At 35.4% G+C, this 24,302-nt stretch overlaps 1 protein-coding gene across 3 annotated transcripts in view; it reads right to left on the bottom strand.

The window, feature by feature from the left end:
* SEMA3E (semaphorin 3E) overlaps nt 1-24,302 on the bottom strand; it is a 344,413-nt gene that overhangs the window by 83,729 nt on the left and 236,382 nt on the right. For all 3 annotated transcript variants that reach the window (XR_011976936.1, XM_072653225.1, XM_072653226.1), the window contains exon 5: nt 2,328-2,421. Coding sequence is in view for 2 of the 3 variants with exons in the window: in XM_072653225.1 (XP_072509326.1) it covers nt 2,328-2,421 (94 nt within the window). In the remaining variant the exon portion in view is untranslated. The remainder of the gene's footprint in view (nt 1-2,327; nt 2,422-24,302) is intronic.

The raw sequence follows: 24,302 nt of genomic DNA on the forward strand, positions 1-24,302 counted from the left end.
GCTTGCTGAGCTACTTCTGGGGGTCTGCAAGTTTTCAGTGTTTCCAAAGTGTAGGATACAGTTAGAGGTATGGTCACTAGTCTCCTGGTCTGGACTCTCTGATCTTTCCCAAGAAAAGCCCCTGCTCCCTTGCAGTCACATGCCTTGATGACTCCCTTGTGACCTATCACAATTACTCTTCTGATTGGGAACTGAGACCTGGAACTGCATATGGGCAATAGGATTGTCAATCAGTGCCAGTTATAGCCAGTGCCAGAAAAGGGTCCATTGCAATCTCTTTCTGATCTGTTGTGTGACTCCCTTACCACCTCTGAGCTGACATCTCTGGAAGCTGCTACTGCTGCCACTGTTATCAATGCCACCTCCAAAGCCCCTTGCTATTACTGCTGCCACATGAGTTGCCTCCAGGTAGATTTCCACCCAAGTCTCACAGACCTTTCCTATGGAACTTTTAACTTTTCTTAGGCCAGAGAAAAGTCTCACTCTGAACTTATGTTGCCTCTGCCACTCCAAAATTTGATTTGAGGGATTAATTTAAAGTTGTTTAGAGGGGATTACTGAAAGAGTTCAGTGGGGTTACTGACTCTGATCTCTACTCCACAGTCTTTCTAAAATTTCTTTCTGAGGCTCTAACTCTGTCCTTGACTGAAAATCTCTTTTCAGAGCTTACTTTTGATAGCTCATATTTTTTTGAATATGTGAAGATTTATTGTGCCTTCTGTTCACAACCCTGAGGTAAAGGGTATAATTATCATTATCTCTAATTTACAGAAGGAGAAGCTGAATTTCAGAAAGGTAGAGTATTTTATGCAATATCATAATGCTAATGAGTGGTAAAGACAAAATCTAAAACCATTTTTTTCTGACTTCAAGTCTTATGTTATTACAACGATTCTATGTGGTAAGGGTATAACTATAGCGTAAGCCATATTACTATTAAAATTTTTTATTTAAGAAATTCCATCCCTAAAGTGACAAAAAGACAACAAATTTTTATTGATTGGAAAACCATGTGGAATTTTACATAATTCTAGCTATGTTGTTAAATCATCTTGGTTTTATAATTCTTTCCTTATTACATACTCACACTCACATATTTAAAATGAAAATTCTCAATCCTGCCAAGTCAATAACATATTCTTGTTTACTCAGAACCACTTACCTGAGGCAAAGGAAAAAACTTAAGACTAGCATGAATTCATTTCACTTAATACCTCTGATGAGTTAGGTGTAAAGGTGTACCTTCAGTTTTCAGCTGTGAATTCATCCAGTTCTACTTATCATCACAGTACTGGGATATTTTGACAAATATGCCATTACAATTCCAAATGATAATGAAGTTAGAGAAAAAAATCATTGTATGCTATAATATTTTTGAAGGAGGAAAGTCAGGGACAGAACTACATTTGAGAACATTGTAAAGGAGATTTCAATTCATATGCTGTTTAGACTGATGATTTTTGGGGTCCTTTACAAGTTAGGTATTCTGTGACTTGATTATCCCAGGTGCAGTCTTAGATTTCCCTCTCTAGGGAGAAAATAATAAAATAGAATTAAAATATTCAGAGAGAAAGAACAAGGTGTAGTTAATAACTAGCTGTACTTGAAGTTGGGAAGACTTAGGGTCTGTTCCAGTTTCTCATACATATTGAACAATGTGATCTATAGGTAGTCACTTCAACTCTCACTGCCCCTAGGCAATTCTCTAACATTATCAGTTGTAAAACAGATGCTGATCTGCTTTGGGAGAGAATTTTTTCTTGCCAAGAGTTCCTTACATTTAGGAAATCACAGGTCTCAGAGGAAAATAACAGAAACTACAATGACTATGTTTTAATTTTTCATAGTATATATGTAAGTCAAGGGATAAAGTAAGAAACTGCAGAATTAACATTTTAAGTGATCCACCAAAAAGTAGTAAAAACATAAGGAAATGGATATAGCAAAAGTGAACAATTATTTTTAGCAAATATTTTAGGAAGTAATCAAAATAAAAAAAAGTTTTTCTTTCTCACATGGAAAACTGATTTACCAAAAAAATGAAAAATCATGCACTTCAATAAATATGTTATAGTAAAGAAATTACTAGAATATCTGCTATTAGGTGCCAGTCAATTACGTTTTCAGAGTGATACAAGCAATGTAACATCTGATCCTGATTTCATTAACACTGGCTGAAATCTATTATGAATGCTAGCAATATTCTTGGATGTAAGTTTGACAGGGTAAAAGTTACAAAAAATACTGGCAACATTTTAAGGAATTGGCAAAAGCAGTTTCCAAAGACAGGATGACAGTATACTGAAGATTGGGACAGAGATAATTACCAATTAAAGTAGAGGTGAAGGAAGAATTGGGATCAAATGGACATCTGCCTCTTCCACGCTCAAACCTGTGTGATTCCAACTGAAATAGATGACCCTGGAAAGAAAACCACAAAATCCATTAAATTGCATAAAAATAATGGTGCTTTAGTTTCTCCAATCATTCATCACTCCTTAGTTCAAACAAGGGTTGACTTTCCTATCTCAGTGTTTTATTTCCTATGAAGAGATCACTGCTGAAGAGCATACAATGGTTAGGTGTACATAGGACTTTGTAAATAAGTCCAAGTCTTTTATTGGCCCACACATGTTTTGCCACATGTTCAGACATACTACATTCCAGAAAACTAGGCAATTAAATAAAACTAAGAAGTCAAGTACCTTCATTTGTTAAACAGACAGAAGAAAGTTGGTTGATGGTGATCTAGAATGTCAGATGACATTAAGTCCTTCAGAGATGTGTTGGAACATACCATCCAAAGCAGGAGTTCTTAACCTTATTGTGTCATGGACTCATGGGCAATCTGTTGAAGGCTATGGACTACTCATAATGTTTCTGAATGCATAATATAAATGGAAGTAAATGCTAAATTTCAGTTAGAATTTAATGGGAAAAAGATGTATTTTGTCCTATTCAACTTGATGGATCCACTGAAATCTATCCAGGAACCCTTTAGAGGTTCCTAGATGGTATAAAGGAACAAAACTTTAATCAAGTAAAGCTAATGAGATAAGCTTCAGTAAGTCAAATACAGAACTTTTGAAAAATGAAATTGGGAAGTTTTAGAGAAGAGAATGCATTTCAGGCATTCTGTTGAAGTTGAGTGGTAACCACAAATTCTAACCCAATGGAGTACTCTATCAAATTCAAATATTGGTCACTTTGCAGTCATGGGTTAGTGGAATCATCAAACATTTTCAGTATTTTATAGAAATAAGTGACTAGGTTTTAATTATTTTGAATAAGAAAAAAAATGAAATGGAAGACCACAGAGAATACATAAGAGACTCATTAATGTCTAAAAATAATGTTAAAGATTTACTTTGAAATGGAATCTTGCTAGAAAATATTTCAGTATTAATGTCTGGTTTTAGTGCAAATGTACTATTAAAAATGAAGATATCCATGAAAACATTTCACCATGTAAGTTCCTACTTGATGCATGTAACCACAGAAACGTCCTTTCTGTTCATACCATTCAAAGGTCTTTACTAGTTACTTTTTCAAGGAATTCTCATCCAGTGTGTCAACCACATTATAGATTAAACAAATAGTTTAGAAAAGCAGAAATGAAAATAAATACTGTTGAAACAAAGAGAGGATGTCTATCAACTGAAGAATAGTTGAACAAATTATCATATGTGAATTACTTGAAAACTACTGTGATATAAGAAATTATGAAAAGGACAGTTTTAGTGAAACATGGGGAGACTTGTATGAACTGATGCAGTGAAATGATCAGAACAGGAACAATTTATGTAATAACAACAATATTGCAAAAACAAACCACTCTGAAAATCTTAAGAATTCTGATACAGACAAGGGCAAAACACAATTCCAGAGAACCAATAGTGAAATATCCCCACCTCCTCAGACAGAGGTGATGAACACAGAGGTTCAGAATGAGACATGGTGTTTGGGACATGACAAAGGTGGAAGTTTCTTTTGCATGATTACGCATATTTGCTGCAAGCAATTTGTTTCTCCTTTTAAAAATTATTCAGTAGGTGTGGAAATTCTCTCTACCAATATTAATTGGTGAGTTTTGCAACTTATAATAACATAGCCTTACCTAAGGGAGATTTCAACAACAACAAAAATAAATTAAAAATGTATGGCTTATCCATAGTCACACATTCAGTACTTATAGCTCAACAATATTAATATGAATTAAATACCTATTATATCAAGGAACTGTGTTAGGTGCTGGGGACATGGCTCGTGATGTTCCATGCCACATTTTGAAAAAAAAAATACTGTCTTAATTTTCTAAGTTCATTTCCTTAGAATATTGAATATTAAATAGGAATAATGAATTCCAACTCATTACTTACTAAATGGCAAAATAAAATAAGCCTGCAATGGTAATGGATCATTTGGGCTATTTGAATTAGAAAATATTCAATATTTCAATTTACTAAAGTGTTGCCTGTTCTCAAAGGAGTGACTTAAAAGCCTGAGCATGACAATTAAAGGTAACTTTCACTTTAACTAATTATTTTGCCACTAGTCTAATTTGGGAGTAATCAAGTGATTATTCTAAGGGTAGCTGTAGAATAAATATTGAAAAATCAATGTGAAGCTTCAATTTGTTGTACAGATATTAAGCCTAGCCCACCAGATCATTTATTTATTCAGCACCTCATGGAAACTGCAAAAACTGAAGTCAAAAATAGATTAGGTATGAAGATAAAACTCTACATCATCTTTTAAATAGGCATCAGTTATCAAAATCAGGCAAAGAGGTGAATCTAGAATGGGACCTATTTACTATTATTTTAGTGATATTCTACTTATTCTCCAGATCTATTAAATAATTCCATTTTTATCTCATGCCATTTTTGCTATTAATTTTAATATTTGTCACTATGTTGAAAGATATTGACTTAAAAATATGTTATACTGAAGACTTTTGTTTTATATTATCACAGTCATCCCCCCACATATCCTTGAACCCTCCCTTGTAACAACAAAAATAATTAAGTCAAACCGACCAACAAAACAAGCATGCCTAACAATGTAGGCAGAATTCTATACTTATGCCACCCCTTTCTACCAAGAAAAGAAAAATATGGTCCATTTGTTGTTCTCTGAGACCAAGATCATTGAAAGTAATTGGTCTGAGTTCATCTCTCTTTTAGTGTGATTTTGCTTGTGTTACTATTGTCAATGTGTTTTTTGTATTATTGTTTTTGCTCATCTTGCTCTTCATCTGTTTATACAAGCTTTTGCTTTTTTTCTTCGAATTCCTCATGTTCAGTTTTTCTTACAGCACAATAATATCAAATATAATGAGAACCCACTTTATTATGCTCACTAATGTGTTCTTACAGATATTTTCGGTTGGAGAGTCAGTGTGTCAATTCACTACCTACCACAATGAGTGGAAATTCAATAAATATTTCTTTAAGAAATGAGGCCATTTGTATAAAAGAAACTGTATCAACCTGAAATATTACCATAAACTTTTAGGTAGCAATAGGTTTGCTTTTTGCCTTTTTCCTTGTGTAGATGAAGTCTATTGGGGAACCAATGGAGATTCAAGAGAATACTGGTGTGGAAAAGAGATGGTTTTGCTAATTTGATCTTGAGAAAACTGTTAAACAGCTGAAGGCCACGATTTTTTTTTGCCTGATCACACAAGCAGAGCATGCTTTGCTTAAAGAAAAATAGCATTCCTAAAACTTATCATGGTTGTAATATAAAATATTCAATTGAGAGGCAGAATAAGTGAGTCTTGTGTTTGCTATAAACATGATTTTGTCTGAAATTTCAAATATATGGGAAAACTTATGACAATTAAAATGACATGAGAAATTATCACATGTTATACATTAGTGTTTCATGCTGCAGTGAATCTGTGAGCTCATCACTGTGGGAATTACCTCCACTTGTGGATATGGAAACATATCCATGCCTTTGTTCTCATGAAATATTCTTGTGTGATAAATTTTTGCCTTGTTCGTATGACTAGATCACCTCCTTTTCTGATCATGAGCTTCTTGGATGGATTTTATGCCACTTCTTGCATAAAAGTCATTACTTGCAATACACTGTAGCCAGTTGTAGTCACCATATATTTTTTTCCGCTTTCCTAAGGATCAACTCTATCTTTGATTGTTAAAGGATGTATTATATGATTCATAGATATGTTGCTACCATTAGAATATTGGTGTTAAAAGGGATTTTTTCTTTATTGTTTGTAAGGAACATCTCATGATTATTGAAAGCACTGCGCACTTTAACAAATATATATTTACCCTTTGTCTTTCTTTAATTTAACACACTGGTTCTCAGCTCCTCTATTTTCAGCATCTCTATAAGATGCATATCATCAATACACAATGCAATGGGTATTCTGTGAAACTACATCTGGACCAGGGGTCAACTATGGCCCATGGATAAAATCAGATCTACTCTACTTCCTGTTTTTCTATGGTTCACATTTTAAAAACAGTTATGGTTACCACAGTGGTGGAAGTATCAAAAAAGAAAATGAGAGAGAGACAGAGGGAGAGAGAGAGAGAGACAGAGAGAGAGAGAGAGAGAGAGAGAGAGACAGAGGGAGAGAGAGAGAGAGACAGAGAGAGAGAGAGACAGAGAGAGAGAGAGAGAGAGAGAGAGAGAGAGAGAGAGAGAGAGAGAGAGAGAGAGAGAGAGAGAGAGAGAGAGAGAGACAGGGAGAGACAGGGAGAGAGACAGGGAGAGAGACAGAGAGAGAGAGAGACATGTAAGACAGATGTTATGAAGATAAATGTGAGGCTTAGACAAGTGGTTGAATATGGAGGTGAGAGAAAGTGAGGATATAAGGATGATATGCAGGATAAAAATATAAATAAGAGCATGATAGAAAACCCTAGATTTGGACTCATAGGACCTGGGCTTCAGTGTTCCTACCTGCAAAGCAGAGGTTGGACTAATTGTTTTTTAAGTTCCTTCCTGCTCTGAGTGGAGTCTCTTGACTTTAAAGACTTTAGAATCCAATATAAAGAGGAACAAAGCAAATATAGAACACGATAGAGTGAAATGTGTAAGAAAAATCAGAAGAGTGTGTGACTTTTTCGACGATAGGAGAAAAATATGAATGACATTCTTGTGAATTATGCAATAATGTTTCAGTTTTACCTGAAGGAAATTATCCTAATCATACACTTTGTCTTTGGTAATCTTTAAAATGTCTTTAATTTTTAGCTAATTACCAATTCACTAATAAATGTACATTACACTGAAGGTTCTCTGTAAATTGTAAACCATGTGCCTAATTCAATGAATGCTCTCATGAAATGATTAATAGGAAATGATATAGTTGTCTTCCATAGAAAGGAATTTGACAACCAAACAACCAAAAAAGTGAACCATTATGACACTGTCATTGACCCCAAAGCAATCGCTTTTTACGGTTCATGTAATAGGTGAGGGTGTGGTTTAACTACATGGAGAACATTGGGTACTATTTATTCTGTCTTTTCATTATCTGTGTTTTAACAGCTGGAATTTTAGCCAAAGCAATATGGTTTAAATTTACAAGGCATCACTAGCTTTCAAGGTGGACCACAATTTGGGTTTTGCTGTAACATGGAGGGGAATTTCAGTGGGTGTTACTGGGTTTGATAGAAAGCAGGACATCTAGCTCATAAATATTAACAGATGCACATGCTCATAAGAAAAAGATTTGCAAATTTTAAGTGGTGATTCTTTCTAAAGGAGCTTTTCCATCTTAAGCTTTGCGGGGAACCCCCAAAACATAAGGTAACTGCTGTGAGATATTTCCACTAGAGGTGAGTCATTGCATGTCAGATGTTCGATGTGTCATTACACATGATGCCAACTTAAATGAAATAACAAATTAGACATTAATAAATCAGCTTCATGGACTAACACTATAATTCTAGCCCTTCCTCATGCTGGTGACACTGGAATTCCCTAAAAGATGTTAGAACACTGAAGTATTACAGACATAATAAGACAATTCAATTTGTCATTTTTTTACTGGCAACTTCCAGTCGTTAGAGTAAAAATCTTGTCCAAAAATACACTGGGGGAGAAACATCATTAATATTTCCATCTCCCCTGAAAAATTAGCAGTGAGCTCACATGATTTATGACTGTCTTGAATAAATAATCACAATATGTACTTCAACCTTTACTCTAATAACTAGTTAATAACATAGACCCAAACTTTTCAGACCTATCATTTATGAGAGTATTCATTTTTTTCCTAAGGAATGAAGAACTCTATTAATGTATGTCTGAAAGTTTTCCCTTATGAGTAAACAAACTGTAGGGAAGGAGCAGAAAAGAATAAAACTTATTACAAGAAATTAATTTTGAAGTATAAGAATTTTTATTCTCCATCCCAAGTGAAAGTGACTTTTCTAATACTTGTATCTATAGAAACAAATGGGTAGATATATGTTCGTAAGATCATAGGTTTATTTAAAGCTGGAAGATACCTTAGAAGTCACTTTCAATCCCTTTATGTTTATAGATGAGAAAACTAGGGAAAAGAGAGTTTAAATAACCAGCACAAGGTTACTTAGCTAATAAGTATCTCAGTCAGGATTTGTATCTCGAGCTTTCTGAATCTAGGGACGGCATTCTATCCATTATGTAGTTATTCCTCCATTCTTTAAAGCATATCACTGTTGAGTATATAAAAAATTAATAATTAGAAATGTTTCTCAAAGAATCTACATGAGTTAACACCTTAGTTATTAGTTGTTGAAAGAGAATTACAATATTCATCAGGTTTCCAAGATTATATAGGGCAGTAGATGCTGTTAAAAAAGTAAGAAAAAAAAGACCGAGTTATCTTTAATTCGCTGCTAAAAGAGACTTTAATAAACATTTATTTAAAAAATAATGTTCAAGAAAATATGGCTCTAAATTCTATATTCAAGCTTTTTATATTTTATAATAACATTAAGTAAATTGTTTACAAGAATATTACTGACAAATAAACATCAAAATTGAATTCCCTTTGCTTCTATGGGTCTCAGTTTTCCCATCTGTAAATGTAAATGAGTTGGTTTACGATAGATGATTTCTAAGATGCTTTACAGCACTAATATTCTTTAATTTTATGAATTTATGGTAAATAAATGCAAAGGAATGTTGACTCAAATACAATGAGATTCCTTATTCAGTAAAAAAAAATCCATCTTTTAATAATTGTTACATATTTTAAAATGCTTACATGGATTAGATTTGATTCCTGACACCAAATCAAAGACAAATATTAAATATATTGAGACCTTAGAAGAAATTTCTCTCTTAGAGGTGGAAAAGTTTCATATTTCTAAGGTATAAAGTTCATTGAAAGGTTGAGGAACTTTTGATTTAAATGATAGAAAGTATGTTAATGCAGTTCAAATAAAGCTAGCTCAGTGGAGAATTTAACTTGTCTCTACCTGGCACAGAAAAGGCTATCAAAAGCCTCTCAGTTTTAAATTTCTCTTCCAGTTTATTCACATAAAACTAACATGTTAAATTTATGATTTTATACATTCAGAAAACCATCTCATGATTCACTCTGAGTGTGGAAAAAAACCCAGGTGAGAATGAAGTAAGAGTAAAAGTTTCCAGGCCAGAAAGAAAGTTGATCATAGTTAAAAAGAGGATTACATAGAATCATGAATTAATAATTTAACATGGTTTATTATTATAATTATTATAATGATAACAGAGGCAGTTAGGAATCATGAAGAAAGAACTGAGTTTAAATCTGGCCTCAGATTCTTTATATCTATAGGGCCCTGCGCAAGTCTCTTAATCTCTGTTTAAGTCACTTTACTCATTTCTAAAATGGCACTAATAATAGCACCTATATACCAGACTTGTTGTATTAAATGACATAATATTTGTAAAGTTCTTGGAAAATTTTAAAGTACCACATAAATATTGGCTAATAATATTTTCATTAAAAATATATTTATAATTTTAACTGCATCGGGAAGTCCCATTCATATTTGAGATTTTATCCCCTAAAACAGAAAGTCAAATAAAGTATTATTTAAAATATAATAACAACTTACATTCCTATCATATGGTGCTTTAAGGTTTATTCAACAAATATGTATTAAAAGGATTACTATGTGCACGGTACTGTATGAGGCTCTGGAAACATAAAGAGGAGAAAAAACATTTTTTCCAATAATACAATGAGAAAGGTAGTATAAGTCTATTTGCTTCATTTTCTACTTGAGAAATTTGAGGTAGAGAGAAATTAGGTAACTTTAATAGAGTCACACACTTAGTACACATCAGAACAAAGATCTGAATGCATGTTTCTCCTGCTTCTTGGCTTGTTTTTCTTTCTACACATTATAGCGAGATGACAAATACAGTTCTACACACTGATGACAAGCAGTCTACTAAAAGGATTCTACTGTACCATTAGAAGCTAATTAAAATTCAGTTCAACACAAATATTGACTTAGTGTCATGATGTGTCAAATGTGGAAGCATTTGGGATGTAGTGGACAGAGGGCTGTTTTGGAGTTGGGAAGGTCTAGTGTGATAGGAGAAATATCTTATTTTCCCCCATTGCATGTAGAGTAGGCTAATTTTTTTCTTGGGAAGTATTAAGAAGTTATGGAAAACTTGGTTGACTAGGGGGAATATGAGCTCAAATAACTGACATTACTTCCTCATTGCCTAAGGACAAAGCAAGCATGACTGAATCAATTTTGGATGTCTTTGTTGAATATCCTTCTACTTGTTGTGTCATTTTTTAGTCAAGTCCAACTCTGTGTAAACCCATTTGGGGTTTTCTTGGCAAAGTTATTAGAGTCATTTTCTATTTCCTTTTCCAGCTCACTTTACAGATGATGAAACTGAGGCAAACAAGACTAAATGACTTGCTTTGAGTCACAAAACTAGTGTCTGAAGTGGCATCTGAACTCAGGTCTGCCTGACTTCAGGCCCAGCACCCTATCCACTGCACCACCTAGCTGCCCCCAGGCATAGAGCAAAAATTATCTATAATTACATAGACGTAATGCTGATTCATAAAAAAATTTATGAACAACATTTTTAACATATGTCACCACCCTCAATATTCACAATCTCCAGGCTATGTGAAACAAAAAGCTTTTCAGGCACAAAGACTAAACTAAACTGCTGGGAGACTGGTCTGAGTAAGGCCCCACTTAGAATCACTGGGTTCAGGGTCATACCACCTTTGAGACCTTGGACAAATCACTTAATCTCTTAGTGACTCCAGACAATTCCTTAAGATTTTGAATAAGAGAAGCAATAATGATCTGCCATGGTGCAGGAAGCTTCACATGGAGAAAGTTCTCTATACCAATGAAATCACAGGTCTAAAGGAAACCAAAACTGCATAGGAAATTACATTTGATACGGGGTAAGATACAAAGCATAAACACAAAGACAAGATCTATTATAGATTTCATGGCCTGCAGTGACTCTGTTTGTAGAAAGATGAACCATTTCTACTAAGGCTCAATTTAAAAATATCACTTGCTGCCAACTTTCTTTCGTAGACAATGAAGTCTTACAGAACTAAAAAAAGTCTTCATTCTTGGGAACTGGTGCAAAATGAGAGAGATGAATTAGGAAACTCTTAAAGTCCTTCCTAGTTCTTAAACTATGTTCCTGTCTCTAGATCAGTCTATGTGCCAAGGTCCCTAAGGATAGAAGAGTTATAGGAAGACATGATAGGTCACATGCTTTAGGCTGTTTGTTTTTCTGAAGTTCCCAAGACTTGATCAACTCCAGGAGTTAATGTTCAAGTCACCTAGCTTGTGACACAGTTTCCTGGTGGTCTGGGCCCTACTGATTCAGAGTGGCTTTGAGATTCAGAGTAGGAGTCAATCAACATTTATGAAGTACCTACTATATGTTGCCAGGCTCAGTGCCAACTACTAAGGATACAGAGAAAGGCATGACAGTCCTTGCCCTCAAGGAGTTTAAGAAGGTTTGTAGGGGTAGAGATGATGAAGTCCTGCAGCTGGGGTGGGAAGTGATATGATGAAATATGATTTACAGAATTATATCCCCTGGCTGCCCTCCTGGTTTTAATTATTTCCAGAAGAGCAGAGAAGGAATGGTGGTACCTTCCTTAAATAGTAGAGAGGCAGCTACATGGCACTGTAGTTAGATTGTCGGGCCTGAAGTCAGGAAGGCATCTTCCTGAGGTCAAATTTGGCCTCATATGCTTACTAGCTGTGTGACCCTGGGCAAGTCAGTTAGCCTGGTTTGCCTCAGTTTCCTCAGTTTCAATAAGCTGGAGAAGGAAATGCCAAACCACTCTGGTATCTTTTCCAAGAAAATCCCAAAAGGGGCCACAAAGCATCAAACACAACTGGACTGAAATGACTAAACAACAACTACTATCTTAAACAGTGAAGGCCCTGGAAGGAACTTTCCAATATCCACTGTCCAACCCTCTCTCACAGTAGAGGGAAGGAGGGTCCCCAACGGCAGAATGTGCTGTGCAGGTGTTGGTTGTAGAATGATAAATATGGTGAGATCATGAAGTCCACGGGATCAGCCAGGTGAGAATTGTTCACCTAAGTGCATAAAATGGCATTGTCATATGGAATCAAGGTCCTTTAGACTAGACAGATGTCCCCAAACCAGGTGAGTGATGACACACTGCCCTGCTGACTAGACACAATGCTATATGGGAGCCACATCTACCAGAACCCAATACATAATTCTTCATATGTTATGAATGACTAAGTCACCTTCCTTTTTCCTAACTGTTGAATGACCTGAATATCTCATGTTGCTCCAGTATCAGACCTAAAGTATCAAGCAAGCAGCCTGAATCAGGGACAGCTAACTATACAAGAGTTCACCAACACACATCATTTTAATCCTTATTTAGCTCCAATGAAAGACCACTCTGGGGATATTCTCTAAGAGATTCTTACATATAGTAATTACTATTTTTTCAGTTACAGTTGGATGCTGTTGTGAATAACATGAGAAAAACTCATTTAAATTATTTATGATTTCATTGCTTCATTGTTTTTATCAATCAAAACATGAGATTATTGAATTGATTGATTGAGGGATTGATGATTAATGCAAATAATCTAAAGTACTATTATACTCAAAAAGGTTAGTAATCACTTGAGCTAGATGATTTTTCACTAGGGTTTTATCAGTGATGTAAGAAGAGTTGTTTAATTTAAAAGTTTTATATCTTAGAATAATGGATCTAAAGTTGAAAAAAATTATCTTCTCCAACACTTCATTTTAGAGATGAGCAAACTGAGGACCAACGAGATTAAATGGCTTAATTACCCTAGGTCAAATAAGGTTTGAACCCTGATGCTCTGACTCAAGGGGCATTGCACTTTCTAAAAACATGACTTGCTGTAGAAAACTGTACTTCAAGCAACCAAGAAATGATAGATATCACATAGAAGAAACATTCTAAAATATTTTTTTCTGTATATGTCCTTTTGTTTCCTTGAAGGAGATTTAAAGCAAAAAATATGGAAATCTAAATGACAGCAAAAGATAATTTAACAAAAGATTTTTCCTGTAATAATGACAAAGCATTTTAGAATGCATAATAATGAGATAAAAATAAAAGATATAAAAACAGATTTGTTTTTTTTCCCCACTACTAGCAGAATTCTGAGATATAAAATAAAGCAACACTCTACATCAACATTAATAGTTTAGAAATGCATGCAAAGAACAGGAGGATCATCAAAATGAGATATATATGTTATTTATTTATTTTTTTCCTAGCAAAATGAGTGTGCATTTTATTCCTTCCTTTAGTCGAATGTGATGAGAGTAAACTTCATATTTTTCTCTCACCTCCCCTCTTTTTCCCTCCACTAAAAAGTCTTTTGCTTGCCTCTTTCATGAGAGATAATTTGCTCCATTCCATTTCTCCCTTTCTCCTCCCAATATATTTCTCTCTCACCGCTTAATTTCATTTTTTAAGATATGATCCTATCCTATTCAATTCACTCTGAGCTGTCTCTATGTGTGTGTGCATGTGTGCATATGTGCATGTGTGAGTGTGTGCGTGTGTATGTGTGTGTGTGTGTGTGTGTGTGTAATCCCACCAACTACCCAGATACTGAAAAGTTTCAAGAGTTACAAATATTGTCTTTCCATGTAGGAATGTAAACAGTTCAACTTTAGTAAGTCCCTTATGACTTCTCTTTGCTGTTTACCTTTTCATGCTTCTCTTCATTCTTGTGTTTGAAAGTCAAATTTTCTTTTCAGCTCCAGTCTTTTCATCAAGAATGCTTGAAAGTCCTCTATTTCATTGAGGGACCATGTTTTCCCCTAAAGTATTATACTCAGTTTTGCTGGATTTAGTACTAGTTCTTTTGACTTCTGGAATATCCTATTCCATGCCCTTCGATCCCTTAATGTAGAAGCTGCTAGATCTTGTATTATCTTGATTGTATTTCCACAGTGCTTGAATTGTTTCTTTCTAGATGCTTGCAATATTTTCTCCTTGACCTGGGAACTCTGAAATTTGGCCACAATGTTCCTGGGAGTTTCTCTTTTTGGATCTCTTTCAGGAGATGATCGGTGGATTCTTTCAATATTTATTTTGCCCCCTCGTTCTAGAATCTCAGGGCAGTTTTCCTTTATAATTTCATGAAAGATGATGTCTAGGCTCTTTTTTTGATCATGGCTTTCAGGTAGGCCCATAATTTTTAAATTGTCTCTCCTGGATCTATTTTCCAGATCAGTTGTTTTTCCAATGAGATATTTCACATTATCTTCCATTTTTTCATTCTTTTGATTTTGTTTTGTGATTTCTTGGTTTCTCATAAAGTCATTAGCCTCCATCTGCTCCATTCTAATTTTGAAAGAACTATTTTCTTCAGTGAGCTTTTGAACCTCCTTTTCCATTTGGCTAATTCTGCTTTTGAAAGCATTCTTCTCCTCATTGGCTTTTTGAATCTCTTTTGCCAATTGAGTTAGCCTATTTTTCAAGGTGTTATTTTCTTCAGCATTTTTTGGGGTCTCCTTTAGCAAGGCGTTAACCTGCTTTTCATGCTTTTCTTGCATCTCTCTCATTTCTCTTTCCAGTTTTTCTTCCACCTCTCTAACTTGATTTTCAAAATCCTTTTTGAGCTCTTCCATGGCCTGAGCCCATTGAATATTAATTATGGATGTTTGGGATACAGAAGCCTTGACTTTTATGTCTTTCCCTGATGGTAAGCATTGTTCTTCCTCATCAAAAAGGATGGGAGGAGATATCTGTTCACCAAGAAACTAACCTTCTATGGTACTATTTTTTTTCCCTTTTCTGGGCATTTTCCCAGCCAGTTACTTGACTTTTAAGTTTCCTTTCCACACCCACCTTGCCTCCAGATCTGCCCAGCTAGTGCCTAGGGACTGAGATTCAAATGCTGCTTCCCAGCCTCAGGGCTTTGGGTGGGGGCATGGCTGCTATTCAGTGTGAGATTAAGTTCAGCTGCTCGAGTGGGGGCAAGGCCACCCTACTGGGTTCAGTTCCCTCGGGGGTTTATTCGGAGACCTTCAACAATGGATCCAAGCTCCTGCCTGCTTTGGGAGCCCTTGTCTGCTGCTGCCTCCGCTGCTGCCTCCCAAGGGGGGGGGTCTGAGTTATGGGGACACCCCACTCCCCTCTCGGCCAGCCAAAGAGACTCTCTCACTGACCTTAGGCCCCTGTGGATGGAGGGACCTGAGCAGCTGCTGGAGATTCTGTCCCTGAAGCCTGCTCGGATCTGCTCCCCTCGGTGCCCTGCAGCCAAGGCAGGGCTGGGCTCTGCTCTGGGTATGGGGAGCAGTGGACGTTTCACGTCAGTTTTTCAGGTCTCTCTGGAACAGAAATCTCCTCTACTCTGTTGTTCTGTGGCTTCTGCTGCTCCAGAATTTGTTGGGAGTTCTTCTTTATAGGTATTTTATGGGCTGTGGGTTCAGAGCTAGCATATGTGTATCTTTCTACTCCGCCATCTTGGCTCCTCCCCCAAAATGCATGTTACTTAGAAAAAAAAAACATTAGATATATTTGATTAACAATTCTTTATATAAAGCAATATGATATTATGGAAGAGATATCATTTATTCATTAGAGATAAAATGTCTGAATTATTTTAGAAGTAGTTGCAATGATTCTAGACCCAAGAATATGCATACTGTGTTCTCTATTTTACTATTAACAACCTTCAAATAAATACTACAAAAAAGAGCAAATAAAGCTGCTATTAAATATATATAAGGGAATTTTAAGATTTTAGCCTAATATTTTCTAGAATTAATTGAGTTTGCATTTAAGATTTTCATAATTTGCATTTGTACTATCAGTCAAAAGCAAATGTTAGACTTTGAAAACCACTGATTTGCTCCATGTTCTTGCTGATTCTACCATGCAAACAATGGAAAGTGTTATTTAAACCAGAAATAACTTCTGGAAGCATGGGTGAGAGAATTACTCTTTATTAATAAGAACAAATGTTGACAGTTAATGTTGACAGATAAAATATAAAACAATGCATTAATAAAATTTAATCACACCATATTAGATATTTTAATACTATGGTATGACTAAGAGAGTTGTAAAATAACAAATACATAATTTACCTGACCTTCTGATTGATTTGACAAAACCAGCCAAGAGTTTATAAGATTTTATCTTTGTGGCTAGAAAAGACCTGATAGATTATCTCATTTATTAACATCCATCACAATAAGAAGAAATTAAAGCTCAGATAGCTTAAAACATTAGCCCAATGTCAAACAAGTAGCAGATGTCAAAAACACTGCTACTAACCCATACTCCTCTGATTACAAACCCAAAGCTTAATGTTTTTTTTTTCTAATGCAAGTACTATCAACTACATCTTTTATTGGAGGTGGGGGAATTCCAAAGAGCATGATACATTTTTTGTACATTCAGCCTTCCAGAAATATAGAAATCAAGATATCAGATATGTCATCCCAGTTTAAATCAAATGCATCAGTTTGGAAAGAAGTGTACTGGTAACATTAGATTCTCTCTTTTATCTTTTCCCACACATTCAGTGTCAAGCTTACCTGCAATAAGAAACAAATAGCACTGGAATAATTTTCTGTAAGTCTATAAGTACATGTGTCAATTCTGGACTTTTTGAAGAATATACTTTTGAATTACATAGGCTTTCTAAATCATTATTGCGGTAATTGCCTACAAAATGAGTCTCTACAAAATTGCAATCATATATACCACCTCTTAATTTCCAGTTCTTTGCCATCACAAAAAAGACCTGTTATAAATATTTTTGTTCATATTGATCCTTTCCCCTTTTCTTTGATATCTTTGGAATAAAGACATAGGAATCTGGGATATTTCAACTGAACTTCCTAAAATATATTTATAATATGATACTTCCCCTAGAAAATTCTCAGTAGTGTATTTAATCTCTGTGTAAGACACATTATGTATACAAAACTTCCAATACTGCTTAAATGTATACTTCTAAGTACTTTCATAAGAATAAACAATGGCTAGGAATTCTGGTTCCCAGAGTTAAGATGGCAGAGTGATCAGTAATTGCTATCTCCTTCCCCTTGTTGACCTAGAAGAGCCCAGAGAATATCTACCTGGGAAAAACCCTGGAACAGTGGGAGTAGCAAAAGGAGTAAAGAGTCTCTTAGCCTGTGAGGCTAGGAAAATGGCTAAAGAGGGTCCCTCTTGATGTGGTAGAAGGGGACCAGTGTAGAACCAGCTGTCCCAGACAGCCCTACCTCAGCGAACTGGGAAAAGATCCTGATCCCCAGGGGAGTGAAGCCAGCAACACCCAAGACCAGGACCCCAGGCATGCCTCAGCATCCCAGGGGAATTGGGAAGACACTGGAGCAGACAGGATCACCAACTGCTGAACATGCCTGTACTCTAGTTCAGCAGAGGAGACCTCCTGTGGTAAGACCACCCCTCCCCTACACTTAACGCAGTTAGTTCCAGGGTAACTACTGGGAAACCCAAAAAACTTCACCTGGCCTCTGCTTTCCAACAGTAACTGTTGCTGTTTCCCTCCCAGCCTGATGACCTTCTTTTACTTGGCCTCATTAAAGGGGCCGTGCCCAGGTTTATTCAATGAATAGACATTGCCTCACCCTAAGTGAATACCTACAAAGACCTTGGCTAAAAGGGGCCCAAGGTCTTCCAGGGCATACTAGGTCATCTCCAGTCATCCTGATGAATATCTGGTCACTGGATTCAGACGGCTCTAAAAGAGAAGTGAGTTTGGTGACCTGCACAGCCCTCCCTCACTCAAAACAAAGTCAAGTGCAAGTCATGTCATGATTTCTCTGATGGCCTGGTCTTCTTCGGCAACATAGGATGAACACACACACACACACACACACACACACACACACACACACACACACACACACACACAGCTTTCCAGCACAAGTCAGCTCAGCATCAGGTAAGTTACAGCAAACTGCCAATATCAAATATGAAAAGGATGAACTAACATCCAATGAGGAGCAAATTATAACAATAATTAGAAATTACTTTGTCCAACTGTATGCCCACAAATCCAACAATTTAAATGAGATGATTATTTAAAAAAATATAAATTTCCCAGATTAACAGAAGAGGAAGTTGAATATTTAAATAACCCCATCTCAGAAAAAGAAATTGAACAAGCCATCAATGAAATCCCTAGGAAAAAATCTCCAGGGCCAGATGGATTTACAAGTGAATTCTATCCAATATTTTGAGAACAGTTAATTTGAATATTATATAGACTATTTGGAAAAATTGTCTAAGAAGGCATCCTACCAAATTCCTTTAATGATACAAAAATGGTTTTGATACCTAAGCCAGGAAGAGCCAAAACAGAGAAAGAGAATTATAGACCAATTTCTCTAATGAATATAGATGCAATAAACTTTAAGTAAGATATTAGCAAAAAGAATACAGCAACTTATCATGAGAATAATACACTATGATCACGTAGGGTTTATACCAGGAATGCAGGGATGGTTCAATATTAGAACTATTAGCATTATTGATCACATGAACAACAAAACTAACAGAAACCATATGACTATCTCAATAGATGCAGAAAAATCTTTTGACAAAATACAGCACCCATTCCTATAGAAAACACAAGAATAAATGGAACTTTCCATAAAATAGTAAGTAGTATCTATCTAAAACCATCAGCAAGCATTATATGCAATGGGGACAAGCTAGATGCATGTCCAATAAGATCAGGGGTGAAACAAGGATGTCCATTATCACCACTGTTATTCAATATGATCTTAGAAATGCTAGCTGTAGCTAGCAACAGGAGAAGAAAAAGAAATTGAAGGAATTAGAATAGGCAAAGAAGAAACTAAGCTATCAGTCTTTGCAGATTATATGACGATATACTTAGAGAATCCCAGAGAATCAAGTAAAAAAACTACTTGAAATAACAAACAACTTTGGCAAAATTGCAGGTTACAAAATAAACCCACATAAATTGTCTGCATTTCCATATATTACTCATAAAGCCCAACAACAAGAGATAGAAAGAGAAATCCCATTTAAATGGTAGACACTATAAAATAACTGGGAGTTTACCTGCCGAAACAAACCCAGAGGCTATATGAACACAATTACAAAATGCTTTTCACACAAATAAAGGCAGATCTAAGTAAGTGGAAAAACATCAGTTGATTGTGGGTAGGCCAAGCTAATATAATAAAAATGACAAAGCTACCTAAATTAATTTATTTATTCAGTGCCATACCAATCAAACTACCAGATAATTATTTTCTAGAGCTAGAAAATAATATCAAAATTCATCTGGAAGAACAAAAGGTCCAGAATATCAAGGGAACTAATGAAAAGGAATGCTAGGAAAGGTAGCCTAGCCCTACCAGATCTCAAATTGTATTGTAAAGCAGCAATCATCAAAACCACTTGGTAATGGCTAAGAAACAAAGGGGTAGACCAGTGGAATAGTTTAAGGACTCAAGACACATTAGTCAGTGAATATAGTGATCTACTGTTTGATAAACCCAAGGACCCCAGCTTCTGGGATAAGAACTCAGTGTTTGATAGAAATTGCTGGGAAAACTGGATAACAGTGTGGCAGAACCTGGGCATAAACCAATGCCTGACTCCATACACAAGAAAAAAGTTCAAAAAGAAACATGATCTAGGTATAAAGAATGATACTACAAGCAAATTTGGAGAGCAAGGAACAGTGTATTTGTCAGAATAGTGTATTTAGAGAATGGAGAAATTTATGACCAAAGAAGAGATAGAGAACATTATAAAGGGCAAAATGGATAATTTTGATTGCATTAAATTGAAAAGTTTTTGTACAAACAAACCCAATGCAACTAAGATTAGGAGGGAAGCAGAAAACTGAGAAAGAATTTTTTCAACTAGTGACCGTGATAAAAACCTTATTTGTAAAACATATAGAGAACTGAGTCAAATGTACAAGAATACAAGTCATTCCCCAATTGATAAATGGTCAAAGGATATGAATAGGGAGTTTTCAGAGGAAGAATTTAAAGCTATCTATAGTCATATGAAAAAATACTCTAAATCACTATTGATTAGAGAGATGCAAATCAAAACCACTCTGAAGTACCACATCACACCTATCAGATTGCTTAACATGACAAAGCAGGAAGATGATAAATGTTGGAGAAGATGGGGGAGAGTTGGAACACTAATTCATTGTTGGTGGAGCTGAAAGCTGATCCAACCATTCTGGAGAGCAATTTGGAACTACACCCAAAGGGGTACAAGCATGTGCATACCCTTTGACTCAGCAATATTGTTTCTGGGATTCTAACACAAAGAGATCACAGAAATGGGAAAAGGTCCCGCATGTACAAAAATATTTATAGCAGCTCTCTTTGTGGTGGTCAAAAACTGGAAATCAAGGAGATGCCCATCAATTGGGGAATGCTGAACAAGTTGTGGTATATGAATGTAATGGAATACTTTTGTGCTATGAGAAAGAATGAACTGGAAGACTTCCGAGAAGCCTGGAAAGACGTATATGATCTGATGCTGAGTGAAATGAGCAGAACTAGGAGAACTCTGTACACAGCAACAACCACAGTGTGTGAGGAATTTTTCTGGTAGACTTAAGACTTCATTGCAATGCATGATCTTAAAAAATTTCCAATTGACTCTTGAGACAAAATGCCTTCCACATCCAGAGAAAGAACTATGGAATTGGATGGCAGATAGAAAGTATTTAATAGGAATGTATGTGTAGAACCTATATAAACTTGTATGCCTTCTCAGGGAGGGAGTGGGGAGTGAGAGCGAGGGACGGGGAGAAAATCTAAGGTCTGTGGAAGTGATTGTTGAACACTGAAAACAAATAAAATAATTTAATTTTAAGAATAAACATTGAAAGTGGGAAAAAAGAATAAATAATGGCTCATAAATTGAAGAAACATGCCCTTTATTTTCTTATACCACTCATGAGAATAGTCAAGGTATGGAGTAGAACTGATGTGAGTTATTTAATAGTGTCTAGTGTGTAATTTCTGTGACCTTTTTATTACATGTAAAAGGATATAGCTACTATAATTGATAGTGCTTGTTACAGAAATTATGTATATGTATATACATATTTATACATGTTTTCTTGATAATTAAGATATTCATCTCTCTTACCCACAATTTCATATATGAATCTCAAAGGAAAATACAACAAACATCTCTATAAGGGGTCATTCTAAGAGAACACTCCAAGTCCATCTTCTTGGCATTACTCTTGAACTCCCTGGGATGATGTGTTATTGGTTTGGCTTGTATCCTGTGTAAATTTATACTTGTTTTATTTCTTTTAACCCCAAAAGTAGCCAAGAATATCTTTCCCTCGCTCTAACTTTAACTGAATAGAAATGTCCATGGGGTCCAAAATGATTTATGGGATCACAGATATGATTCTCTACAGTCTCCTTATTACTTAACATTGAGTCAGAGAAAACATTTCAATCCCATACTTTCATGGCCTCAATCAGTTACTATGCTCAAAGATCCCCAAACACACTTCCACCCTGAAACCCACTGAAGGTAAAGAACATCTCTAGCATAGATCAGAGATAGAACTTTTCCCATACAAGACAGGAAAATTGCAGTTTTCATCTTTTGAAGCTATTACACCATTGTATTGCCCCAGTGTGGACATAAATAAAAGGAAATGCAATATCCTCACTCTAATTTCCATAAAATAGAAAAAATATTTTAATAAAGCATTTTTGAACTCCCAAGTTTTCTGTGAGCATTTCTTTCTTCCCTTCCATTGTGCAAATGTTATGTTGTCATATAATCAGTCATTTGAGAGGTATTTGCTGGCAAATAATACTACTCCACAATTTCTTTTTGGAAGATGTAATTTTTATTTTAAAAGCTATTTATGGTAACATGTTTATTATTATTAAAATAAATATTTTAAAATTAAGCTAATTTGGTCAATATCAATAGATATAACTCATATAAACAAAAACTACTTGGGATCCTCAACATATTTTTAAAAGAATTCAAAAGAATAAAGAGATCTGAGGTCCAAAAGTTTGAGAACAGCTGGCCTAGCACATATTTGGCTTGTTGATTGAAAAAGACTGAGGAAAATCTCTAAGCATTGCTTGAGAATGAAATAGGAATGGGAAAGAACATATAAACAATGAATTGTCCAAAGGGAAAAGGGACCATACAAAAGGGAGCATATTAATAACATATTTATAGTGTTCTTCAAACTTTATAAACACTAGCTGTGTTCAATGTTGTTTCGTTTGTTGCTATTGTTGCTATACAGGAAAAGTGATATTACTGAGAGAATTTTGAGTCATTAAAATGCAATCACTGTGTACATCATACACTAATATAGTTATACATCTGTTACAGTACATTGTCATAAGAACATTAATAACATGGAAAATATTTTCTTCCTTATTCCATGTTCTGTTACTTAGCATTTAATTCTGATATGATGAAATTCAAATTAATTTACTACACATATTGTTTAGACTAGTCTGCCTTTAAGATAATGTCTTCACGGAGAGAGGCAATAAGGTATTTCTTCTATATACCTGGAGTTCACTCTTCTACAATACATATCTATCAGCATGGAAAAGTACATACATAGGGACCCCATGTGACAAGCATATGCTTTAGGGGATACACAGGTCAAACATACATGACTGTGGTATGTATACGAAGGGACAATTCACAAATCTGGCATTGAAGTTACAGTTCTTTTTGGCTAGGTTGCTCCCCTGCTGGTCTCTACTAGGAGGTTAGTTGGGCTCTGTAGTTTCCACCAGATCCCCAAAATCTGTTTCAAGTGAGCACAGTTTTACTGATGCTGTATTTGCTAGGGTTACTGCCAGGAATTGCTCCATTTGGTAAGGAGTTTGTGACCTTTTTCTCTCCTTCCAGTTTATTGGGGTTCCTTAGTTAAAGTGTTAACTATTTCCATGGTAAGACTAGGTTCTGAGTGCAGGTTTAAGCATGTTTTTCTTCTCCAGCAGGATGTCTTGGACCCTCAGACTCATGCCATTTTGGGGACCCTGTTTCCTGATCCCTGGGACTTGGGTCTCTACAAAAGGCAGTTAACAAAGTTAAACCAAGAAGGCAAATAAACTGTTTCTCCTACTTAGCCACATTGCTACTAATTCAGACACTGAAGTTCATCTCTACTCTCCGTGTTTTGTATGTTATTTTTTTTTCTTGTTCCCTCCCCTGCCCCCATTTACTTCTCCAAAATAAAGAAGCTCTCTCTACTTTCTCTGAATACTGCATAGTTATAGATCTAGAGCTATAGAAGTTGGATTATTTACATAAATAACAATACTATGTGTGCCTTTTAAATAGGCTTTGTAATTAAGTGTGGTTCATAGGCAATTTTTTTTAAAGGAATATTTAGAATGAGTTGAATGTTCAACAAAGAAATATAAAAGCACAATTTAAGGGAGTTGTGCCTCAGGTAAGGATTGTCTTAGAAGAGTCAAGTACCATCCAATTCTATGATTCTGTTTATATTTTAACAATCAAAGTCCAGCTGACCCACTAAAAAACTATTCGACTCAATTTATGACCTTCTTTAGTTGTGGACTTTTACTATAATGAATGAAAGGTTGTTTTTTGTTTGTTTTTTTCTCATGCTATATATTTTCTCATACCATAAATCCTACCTCTTTGCCACTGATAATATGGGAGCTGCCCTTGTGTCCCTCAGCTCTGACAGATATGAATTTACCTTATCTGGCCTGGGACAAAACTTCACCATTATATTTCACACTCAGTTTTTTAAGATTGT

Source organism: Notamacropus eugenii, chromosome 3 (assembly GCF_028372415.1).
Source record: "Notamacropus eugenii isolate mMacEug1 chromosome 3, mMacEug1.pri_v2, whole genome shotgun sequence".
NCBI lineage: Eukaryota > Metazoa > Chordata > Mammalia > Diprotodontia > Macropodidae > Notamacropus > Notamacropus eugenii.